General features: G+C 25.8%; 1 protein-coding gene across 1 annotated transcript; it reads left to right on the forward strand.

Annotated features, from left to right (window-relative positions):
- The first annotated feature begins 2,087 nt into the window (after positions 1–2,087).
- Positions 2,088–11,417, forward strand: LOC121220079 (heptahelical transmembrane protein 2). The gene is made up of 4 exons (XM_041099248.1): positions 2,088–2,481; positions 2,564–2,656; positions 2,751–2,826; positions 10,517–11,417. The coding sequence occupies exons 1-4, from the start codon at positions 2,228–2,230 to the stop codon at positions 11,180–11,182; spliced, it is 1,089 nt and encodes a 362-aa protein (XP_040955182.1). The 5' UTR covers positions 2,088–2,227; the 3' UTR covers positions 11,183–11,417.
- Positions 11,418–12,140: the final 723 nt, after the last annotated feature.

Here is a 12,140-nt window from a genome sequence, read left to right on the forward strand (position 1 = left end):
AAAATGCCATATAATCGTCATTCTCCTCATTACTCCCGGTGCAGTGCACTGACAACATATATGTGGACTTAATATGCTGCTATTACTCCACAGAACTCCTTCGTCATCCACAATATTGCACCGCTGGTTTGGAGCGTTTAAGTCAGTGCCTAACGCAATAAAATACTAAAAAATCAGTAACTAATCATTCATTTAAAACCTTAATTTAATCAACTAACACATTCCCTAATAACAAAGTCGAAACTATCAATCTGTTAGATCTAAGTTGCCAAATGAAGGAAGATTGAATTTGCCTAAATCATACATGATTAAAGGCTGATTAGAAAGTGGTTTAATAGATCTAAACCTTGCTGGAAATAAGTGGTAAAAATAATAAAAGTCGGTAGCCCCTAATAGTAGTTCTAAGAGCGGCACACCACCAAAATTGGCCACGAAAAGGACTGTTTTGAAAAACATCAAAGAGATCTGTTTTAGGGCTGAAAGGAATCTATTTTAAACTTGAAAAAATTAAGTAAATTAATGCTGGACTCAGTATTTTAAATTGGCATTAGGGCTCAAAATGGCAGCCACAAAAAGAAAGGCTTTAGGGGCGTCAACCACCGCCAACGATGGCTATTTTGGGGCTGCTTTGGAAGATTAATAAAAATTAATTTGAAGGCTAGAAAGTTATTATTCAAGTCATTAAAAAACATCAAGATTTTAGATCTGGAACAATAGAAAATTTTGATAAGATTTATTAAGATTAAGTTTATGATAAATGGTGAAATTTTACATACTTTCGGTACTCGAAGGTGTCAAGCTCCTACTACAACATTTATTAGGGTTAGGTTAACAAACAAACAACAAAAATATTAACACAAAGCAACTCAACATCCACAACTGTTGAGCTTTATTTGTATATGTACGAACGATAAAAATAAATTAGATATTGAAATTTTTGTATAGTAATTACAATTCGTCATTAAACACTCTAACATCGACGGTCTTTAGATGTTGAGATTACTTGATCATTACATGATTCTTACTCTAATTCTTTTTGGGGGATGCAGTTATGAAGATATATTCTAGTAAAAGAACCATCCCACCAAAATAAATATATACAACCACTTAGGGTCTGTTTGATTGAAGGAATTGATTTTCTGGAAAATCATTTCCAACTTTTCCAGCTTTTGATTGGCAGAAAACATTTTCAATGAACTCCAAAACAAGGGAAAATGGGTTACATTTTAGGGAAAATGTCTTATCCTTTCAATTTCCGTAAGACATTTTCCGTGCTCTCCTCTCTATCGCCTCCTTCATTCCTTCTTTCATTTCCGGTAGAAAATTGCTTCTGTTTTTTGATTTTTTAGTAACTTGTTTTTTTAATTATTCAATACTTGTTTTTTTAACACAATTACAAATAATTTATTTGATATTAATTTTTTTCAATTTATAACGATTAATATTGTAGCTTAATAATTGAGTATTATTATAAATAAATCATTGTAATATATGTAAAAATAATTTAAAATATAAAAATTTATTAATATATATCAATATATATATAAACAAATTTTTTGAAAAATATTTCCAGAAAATCTGCTAAACAGCCGAAAATATTTTACACAAATTCAATCAAACACCAAAAAATATTTTCTAGTAAATCATTTTACAAAAAAGTAAAATATTTTCTCGAAATCATTTTACGAAAAATATTTTACTGGTAATCAAGGTTAAATTAACAAACCAAAGAAAAAAGGAATCGGTGGCGTGAAAGAAGATTTAACTTGCACGTGTCAACATGGGCAGGGATTAGTCAAATTTCCTACCCAACTAAAGTATAGCTATTTTTGAATTTGATATTCTGAACCTCTGAAAATTAAAATAAATGAAACAAAAAACAGTTTCAACTAAATTGCTTTTCTATACAGCACTTAAATAAAAACCTGGGGGGGCCATAATCAGATACAGTCAGACTACACCTACAACCTATGCTTATTCATCAAAAAGTGCTTTGTTTCTCAAATAGTTTAGTGCCACGTAAGCACACACAAATTTTTAATAAAAATAAGAAATTGAATTTTCTCTGGTTTTCGCTATATGTACAGGTTAACAGAATTGTAGCAGAAAGGCCTAAAATATCTATCTCCCAGAGAGAAAAAGAAAAAAAAAGGTTCAGATTCCTTCGCCGGTAAAAAAACCGGAGGCGTTTCTCCGGCGAGGCGTTTGGGTGTAGCTTCCAAGTAGCATGAAAAGTCATCGTCGTCATCGAAAAGTTGCGACGGTGGAGAATGATTATAAGCAACTAGATCGATTTGAGTCAGGTGAAGAAGATAGGATGAAGAAGCAAAGATTTAAGAGGAAATTGTTGAGGTACGAAGAGTTACCGGATTATTTGAAAGATAACGAGTTCATCTTGGATTATTACCGATGCGAATGGCCATTGAAGGACATTTTATTAAGCGTTTTCTCATTGCACAACGAAACAATAAATATCTGGACGTAAGGGACTCGATCCGAATTTCAAAAATTTCATTGGCTTCATTTTTTTTTATTTTTTGACGATTATGTATTATTTTTGTAGGCATTTGGCAGGGTTTTTACTATTCGTTGGATTAACGGTGTTCAGTTCCATGGAGGATTTTGGAGATGGAAGTTTGATCACCAGTTTTTCCAAGTAAGGACCTGATTGTCATTTTTAAAATTTTCTGGGTTTTATGGATTTTAATGCAAAAGAAAGAAGCCTAATCTTTTGCGTTGGATGTTTCCAGAGCTCAAGTATCAGGACCGTCGATGATGATGATGAATGATGTTAACGCCTCTGATAACAAGCATAGCATCTTCCAGGTCAGTTCTTTTTCATATTTTGAAAAATGTTGTTCATCTATAATTAAATTAACATAAATAAATTCGTTAATGTAAAAGAAAAGTTGGGAGTTTTGGAAGGGAAATGGGCATGACGTGACAGCTAGTTTTGTTTAGATGCGTTAGTGGATTACGGTCAGAGATAATATCGTGAATTAAAAGATTACTGGGTCACACCATGTGATTCTTTCTACCGGTCGGTGAAAAACACACAGTTCTTTGTTAAATAATATTATTTTTATAACTAAAATTTAACTTTCTGTAAATTTTATAAAGTTGACATCACATGCTAAGTTCAATCACTCACATTATAACAACCAAAATTTATCATCTATTTACACTTAATTAAGTTTAGAATTTATAAAAGTATATAGAATTCCAATTTAATTATAAAAACAATGATTTATTATTTTATCCACTAGTAAAACTACACAATCAAATCTGAATTTATGTCAGGAGTCTTTAAGATTACTAAATTTATTTGTCTTGAGTTTGTTGTATGGGCAGAATAGTTATTCATTTATAATATATATTTATAAGAATAATTTTTAAAATTATATATAAACTTTGATTTAATATGAATTTTAATTTTATGTAATTATACATATGAAATTTTAATTATGGTTCAAATGTAGATATAATATTTTAATTTTTTTCAATTATTAACATTTGAAAAAAAATACATCAATTTATTTTATATTAAATAAATGTAATTATTTGTGTATAGAATATATAAACATAAAATAATGATACATCAATAATTATATTAATAACTTGCGAGAATTAGATCAAATCAAAATTTAATGTATAAAATAATACAAAACCAAATTTTAAATATAAAATTACACATTAAATTAAAATTTTTAATTTCTTAAAAAGAAGTATCTCTTATTAACCGCTCGTTGTAGTTTCACTCTTCTAACAAAAACTCTAGAAAACTAGTAGTTTAGTTATTTCCGTTTTTCTACTATTTCCTTTTTTTTATTCTAATTATTATTTTATAAATATAACTAAAAATATTATTAAAAAAACCAAATCAGATTTAGAATAATAAAAAATAATGTGAGCATTTACCCTTTAAAATTTAACAAATAGCTACCACTACAAATAATTATTCAATATATATAATAAATATAAATCAATATAGATTTATATTATATTGCAATACTTACTCTACAATAATTAATTTAAATATCAATCTCAAAATTACATATAAACTTTGATTCAATGTGCAATTTAATATATTAATTTTAATTTTATGCAATTATATACATGAAACTTTAATTGCAGCTCAAATACATATATGAGACATTAATTTTAATTTAATTGTGAACATTTAAAAAATAAATACATTAATTATAGTGATCTAAAAATACTTTAATTTATTTTCATATTTGATACATACAATTGTTTGTAAATACATGTAAACTTAAAATAGTGTTACATAAATAATTATGTTAATAATTTATAAAAATTAAATCAAAACGAAATTCACATATAAAATTATAAAAATTAAAGTCTCTCTATAACTTTACATATCAGATAAAAAGTTCAGAATAGTTTTTAGATTTATATATTAAATTTATTAGGTGATAACATCTTTTCTGAAAATAATAAATTAAAGTTCAAACGGATTTTTATGGTTCGTTATTTTTCAAATGGGAGTATTGAGAAAATTAATAGCTTTTGGTGAGTAATTATTTTTAAAATTAAAATAATAAATTATCTTTATTTTTTTATCATTTGGACTTAAATTTATTTTTATGTATTTTCTTTAATAATTATCTATACATTTTTTAGGCATAATAATTTATTTGGCCCTTCAATTTTACAAAAAAAGTATTTTAGCCACCCATTTAATTTTTCACCTCTTTTAGTTCTTACATTATTTGTTAAATCACCCAAAAATAAATTGAAAGTTAACATACACGTGGATACCATTAAGCAATTAATTAATTTTAAAAATTTTAAAAAAAATTATAAAAAATATTTTTAAATTAATAAGTATTAATATTATTTTTTAAAAATATTTTAAAATTTTATTAATTGTTGATGCTTCCACATACATGTCGATGCCGCATCAGCAAAGTTAACAGATATTAACTTTTGTAAGTTTTAAGGCTAAAAGAGACAAAAAAAATTAAATGGAGGGTTAAAATGATTTTTTTGTAAAGTTTAAGGGCCAAATAAGTCATTATGCCTTTTATTCAAAATTTTCACTGATTTGGTATCATTTTCAATTGAGTCCAACTCGGTTATGAAGTTATTAAAAGTTCAATATTTTTATAAAGCAATAAATATAATTTTGAGTGTATTTTTATTTTTTGACATACTATTTAGAAAAATATGTGCATATTATGAGATTTCAACTTAAAACCTCAAAATCTTCCTTCTTTCAATTTGCCATTTCAACTAAAGTCACATTTAATTTTTATTGTTACATGCCTTTTAAGCATAATAATTTATTTGGCTTTCTAACTTTACAAAAAAAAATTATTTTAGCCCAACGTTTAATTTTTTTTATACTTTTTAACTCTTAAACTTGCGTTATTTGTCAAATCACTCTAAAATAAATGAAAAAGTTAACGTTTGTTAATTTTATTGATGTGACATATACATGAATTGTCATGTTAGCAATTAGTTAATCTTTTAAAATGTTAAAAATTCAAAAAAAATATTTAAAATTATTAAATAAGTATAAAAATATAAAAAAACATTTTTAACTATTTTTAAATTTTAAAAATTAATTAATTGTTAACGTGACATACATGTGATAATCCACTTGTATGCATGTCAACGAACATCAATTTTTTATTTATTTTGAGACGATGTAAGTTAAAAAAGTTAAATCAGACAAAAAATATATATATGAAAAAATAAAATAATTTTTTTATAAAATTAAAACTTCAAATAAGTCATTATGGGTAAATTTTTTGACTCATGATCTAGTACTATTAAAAATATTACTTGGTTACTCCAAATTCAATAATATTTTAATAATAGTATAGATGTGCTAACCTTGAAAATTGACTAGACTAGAGATTCTCTTAACATCATCAGTGATTTTGTTTTTTACATTTTGTGAACCTCGTTTTGCTAAGAAAAAAAAAACCTAACAACTAACCTTCTCCACTGATTGTTAATTCTTTTGAAACTTTTTGCTGATTTTTTTCTTTTTTGAAAAAAGTTACGTCTTTTTGAATTTTTCTCTTTTTTGAAATTTATGCATTTTTAAAAATATCCTATTATAATTTTCTGGATATCTTTTGTAATTTTTAAACTTTTTTTATATTTTAAAAATTTCTGAGATTTTTTTCTATTTTAAAATTTTCCATTTTTGTTTTTTTAAATTATTTTATGTAATGCTTTTTTTTCACGTGCACTTTGTTAACCCCTTAACGTTTTGCAACTTTAGGTATTTGATAAAAAGGAATTTAAAATTAAAGTGATAATCACGTAAATTTTAGGACTAAATTAACATTTAATCCTAATTAATATTTGTAAGGTTTTTTTATAATTCAAAAAAAAATACATCTGAGGAGTAATATTAAATAATATATATTTAAAAATATAACTTTTAACTAATTTTAACAAATTGTAAATATTATATTGCTGCAAAAAGTAAACGGATTGATTCCATTGGTCGGGGAAATGAAACGCATGGGTGATAGCGATTGAAGAATCTGTAGTTGATGACTTCTCGAAATACTGAACTTTGCTTCTTCGAGAATTTCAGTGCCGTTACTCATTGGCTCTTAGATATATTTTATTTTCATAAAAATTTAAAATAGAATTTCATTTTTTTAAAAGGAAAATAACATTTAAATCACTTATTTGAGATTAAAATACAATCCGCAATGACAAGGTATAATTATAATTAGACTTAAGTAACACTATACGCAACGGAATCATAATTGTAATTCACATATATCTATAATTACAACTAAAATTAAACTAATACATGCATAAGCGAATAAATTGATAATAAAAAAATTTAGATTAAAACTTACACATACATCGCTCCATCTAATGGAACTTAAACTTGAATACAAAATTTTAGGACCTCAACATTTATCAACATTGACAAAGCCTCACTTATAATGGTGTTTAAATTATTAAATATCCCTATTGAAAATAAAAAATCTAAAGTTTCAATTTTACTTTTAAATTTCAATTTAGCATTTACACTTTTTTCTATTTAATTGAGTCTTTGAGCGATAAAATTTTATTTAATAAGCCCCTTTGACCATTAAAGAGTAAAGACAATTATTTTTATGGGTTATTTTTACCATGTGGTATGCTAAGATTGTGTCACATGACACAATTTAGTATTTTATATTAAAAACCATAGAAATTATAAAAATTAAAAGCAATTTTAAATATATATATAAAGTGCAAAAAATTATAAAAATGATTATAAATGAAGAAAATTATATAAATTATAAAATTATTAAAATTGCAAAAAAGTATTAAAAATTTATTAAAATAACAAAATATTATATAAATTATGAAAAATAAAAATATGAAAAATATTTAAAAATGTAGACAATTATTGAAAATATTGCAAGGATATAGAAAAAAAAATATGAAATACAAAAATTATATAAAAATTATAAAAAATTTATATACAGCTTTGGTTGTGACTTGCCTTCTCAACCTATTCCCTACCTTAGTTTGCATCTCAAAACATTCTATTATCATCGACAATGAATAAAGGGAGTGCAAACTTTGGAGAGATCCACAATAAACAAGCATAACAAATACCTTCGGGGATAAAATGATAGTTAGTTTGCGAATAAATAAAAAAAGTGGTTCTTATAATTTTGTTTCATATATTTTTAATTTGTTTTATAATTTTTATGCTTTTCATAATATATGGTAAATTTTATTATTTTATTATTTTTTAATATTTTAATAATTTTATATACTTTCAAATTTTTTCCATAATTTTTACAATTTTTATTTCTTTTTTAAATCATATCTTTTTATAATATATAATTTTTAAATTTTTTATTTTAATAATTCTTAATTTTTTAAGTTTTTAGTATTTTATATAATTTTTAGTTATTTATATAATTTTTATAATTTTCTATATCTTTTTTACTTTTCTATATCTTCTATTTTTGTACTTTTTAAATATTTTATATAATTTTTATGATTTTTATTGTTTTATGATTTTTTAATAATTTTAAATATAAAATATCAAATTTCATCATGTGGCATAATTCTCGCATGCCTTATAGCGAAAATAACCCCACAAAACGGCTTCAATTATTATTTAACGGTTAAAGAGTTTAACTGATTAAAATTTTAACGTTCAAGACTCAACTGAGTAAAAAAAAAGCATGACCGCTTAATTGATTATTTAAAAATGTTAAATGACTTTAAAGGCCCTTTAGTGTTAATTTCATTAAAAGATGTTCAAAATTAAATTGCTGTGTAAACTTTTTTTAATAATTTTTAAATGAATGTAAAAAAGTATACTAATAATTTTTTAGTAAATAGGTTATAAAGTTGATGATGTCATTCTGAAGTGATAATTTAGATTTATTCCAATTAATTTTTCTAGATAGATAATATTATTGGAAAATATTTTGAACAGTGTACAGATAAGGCATAAGGACTTATTTGATCCTTCAACTTTATAAAGAAATCATTTTAGCCATCCATTTAATTTTTTGCATTTTTTTAACTCTTAAACTTATATTTTTTTATTAAATCATTCAAAATTGATGGAAAAGTTAACTTTGCTAACGTGACATACACGTTGGTGACACATCAACATTAATTTTTTTAAAATTTTAAAAATTCAAAAAGATTATAAGAAATATTTTAAAAAACTAAAAATCATTAAAATTATAATAATATATATTTTAATAGTTTTAAATTTTGAAATTAATTAAATGATATGTTGTCCACGTGGAAATTTAGATGAGCAAAGTTAACAAATGTTTACTTTTTCATCTATTTTGGAGTGATTTGACAAAAAAAATACAAATTCAAAGGTTAAAAGAGATGAAAAAAAATAAATGAAGGACTAAAGTAATTTTTTTATAAAGTTGGAGGGCCAAAAAAGTTATTATTCTTACAATTAAATCTCATTACATACGTCAGAACCTAATTCAAGAACACTTTTAAGTTGTCTAAATTATATATTTCATATGATGCCTCAATCATATATATATATATATTTCAAATCTAAAATTTTAAAACAAAATGATAATAAGTGGACTAAAAGAATTAAATAAAATGTATTTGTTAAAATTTATTTGTAACCAATATTCTCTTAAATTAATATCTTTATAATTAAAATTAAATAAAAACAAATTTATTTAATAAATAATAATTTGAATCAAGTTAAACTGGATTAAGAAAATCCTATTATAGTCAAATGTCTAATTTGATATCCCAAATAACCTTATTCTAATCAATACGCTGGAAAGCCAAGAACTCAAAAAGCTTGAAACATTTTGGCTGGAGGATTAAATATTATTTTATCATTGTTTTTTAAAGGTGGTGTTAAAATATTTGGTTTAAGATTATGCGTATGGGGCTGCAATAAAAAATATTTAAAAGTTAAAATATTCATTTTAAATATGATTTTATAAAGTAAATATAAATTAATTGAGATGATATTTAAATTTATTAATATTATAATATATAAAATATAAATGGACTCTTGTAAATTGTTTGTAAAATGAATATATAAATCATAATTTAGATATTAAAACCATACAAAACTAAAACTATTGTAAATTAATAAAAATTTATAAGTGATTAAATAATTGACTCAAATGTAAAGTACGTCTTTATTATCATTATCATCATGACGTCATGCTATTATTTTTTGTATTAATAAATATTTAAATTATAAAATAAATATAATAAAATAATTTATAGTAACTCTTTTTTTTAACTAACTTATTATTAATATTATGATATATAAAATATAAAATCTTAAATATTTTTAAGTAATTAATTAATATAAATTATTTATAAAATTTAATTTAAATATATAAATCATATTTATAAATTATAATCCAACGATAGATTTATAATTTCATACTCAAACTAACTTTTGAAAAATCAAAAGTAATGGTGACTGGTGAAGTGATTCAGTCATTTGTGACTGCATATTAACATGCTTGATATCCCGAATAACCTAGGCCTTGGTATATATATCTGCTGTCCTTTGATATGTAATCAGTGGCGGATATTGGGACTAATTTTTGAGGGGTTCAGTAAAATTTTTAAAAAATGAGTTTTTTTTTTAAATTGGGGGTTCAATTAGAATTTTTAAATTTTTTGAGATTAATGAGAATTTTTAAATATTTTAAGTGAGCTTAATTAAAATTTTCAGAATAAAAAATAAAAAGTATAATGAGAATTTTTAAAAATTTATGGAAAATTTTCTAAAACTAAAAAGTATAATCATGATTTCCCAAAATTTTGAGGGGGCAAGGCCCTATAGGGCCTTTAAACTGTCCGCCTTTGGATGTAATTAACAATTCAGATGATGTGATCTCTGTCAACAGAGAAATTTTGCATCAAATACTGTAAATTTCAATGTTTTCTTCAATGTGCATTTCCAACTTCCATTTTAGTAGGAGCAGTAAATCAGGGGAAGGAACTGAAATGCAGTATGACTTTGAATTTGATGTTTGGTTTGCAGGGTTCAGAGTTGAGGCACATTCCTCAGTTGGACTTGAAGAAAGATCGGTATAACGCAATTCCAAAATGGCCCTGGTTTGTTTTCTTGTCTGGTGCAATGGGGTGCTTGGTTTGCAGCTCGGTCTCACACCTCTTTGCTTGCCACTCCAGACGCTTTAGCCTCTTCTTCTGGCGCCTAGACTATGCAGGCATCTCTCTCATGATAGTCTGCTCCTTCTTTGCTCCCGTCTACTACGCTTTCTTCTGCCATCCGTATTCATGCTTTTTCTATCTCACTTCCATATCGGTGCTCGGAGTCCTTGCCATCATCACTCTGTTATCACCAACTCTCTCAGCATCCCGTTTCCGATCTTTTCGAGCTTCCTTGTTTCTTGCAATGGGCTTCTCGGGGGTGATCCCAGCAGCACATGCAGTTTCTTTGCACTGGGGCCATCCGCATATATTTGTATCTCTCGGTTATGAGCTCGTGATGGCGTTCCTATACGCTGCAGGCGCTGCGGTTTATACCAGCAGAATACCGGAGCGGTGGAAGCCTGGTGCATTTGATATTGCAGGGCACAGCCACCAGATCTTTCATGTGTTTGTTGTTCTCGCGGCACTTGCTCATTGTGTTGCTACCCTTGTGATTATGGATTTTCGTCGGGAATCTGCAACCTGTGCGTATTAGCATTCTACTGTTAGGTAAACAATGTTTTGATGATCAGGGGGATTTCCTAGTTCTCCCAGTTTTTGGCTTATTAAATTCTATCACTTCCAACAACATTTTCCTTAACAAACTGGCACTGGTGACCTCCAAAATTATATTTGATTGCCCATCGAGCTGATTTTCCATCCATAGCTCTTAGGCTCAGTTATACACTTTTATAGATGGAAAAGCTAAAAACAGAAATGATGTTGTCTTATGTTACTCCTTAAAATTAAATTTACCTTGTGCTAGCTTATAATTTATCGAAAATTATATTTTTCAAAGGATTAAATTAAAAATTTATCATTTTAAGAGATTTATAATTTTATTATGTACTAATTTATAATTTAATAAAATTAAGGTCTGAACTTGCACTTTTCCATTTTAGCCTCTGCCCGCCCATGTGCATTTGACATACCAATCTCTCGACAAGTCTCTACGTGCTGCAAAATCAAATTCACACCGACTCGGCTTACTCTTTACGTCAAACAAGTTACAAGATGAACTCCACCATCCAAAAATAGTACAACTAGCAAAACTGGTCCGAAGCCGAAAATTTTGAGAAAACTTAGTCCAAAAATAGTACAACAAGCAAAATGGTGATTCAATTTTGAGAAAATTTGAGCTTGAAAAAGTTTGTGTCAAAAAAAAAACCGAGCCTAAGCTGATTTAATCCCAAATAATTCAACCTTGATACAAATTTGAGCTCAAACCTGTAATGATCCAAGTTTAAAATTGATCCAATCTTGAGCTCAAGATAGATCCGATCTCAAATTAAAAAAAAAAAGTTTCAGTTTAAAATCAAATAGACATTAATAATTAATATAAGGGTTGTCTCTTTGGCTTGAATTTATTATTCCATACACAGGCACTAGAGTTGTTTCTTTGAGTGCCGTCTGACATATTAAAAAATGGGTGAAACCTGGCTAAAAAAAATGTT

The sequence above is a fragment of the Gossypium hirsutum genome, chromosome D08 (assembly GCF_007990345.1).
Source record: "Gossypium hirsutum isolate 1008001.06 chromosome D08, Gossypium_hirsutum_v2.1, whole genome shotgun sequence".
NCBI lineage: Eukaryota > Viridiplantae > Streptophyta > Magnoliopsida > Malvales > Malvaceae > Gossypium > Gossypium hirsutum.

Coding starts and splice junctions, on each gene's coding strand:
- LOC121220079 (XM_041099248.1), top strand. CDS start 2,228: ATGAAAAGTCATCGTCGTCATCGAAAAGTTGCGACGGTGGAGAATGAT. Junction 2,482..2,563: donor GAAACAATAAATATCTGGAC/GTAAGGGACTCG, acceptor TTATTTTTGTAG/GCATTTGGCAGGGTTTTTAC. Junction 2,827..10,516: donor ACAAGCATAGCATCTTCCAG/GTCAGTTCTTTT, acceptor TTTGGTTTGCAG/GGTTCAGAGTTGAGGCACAT.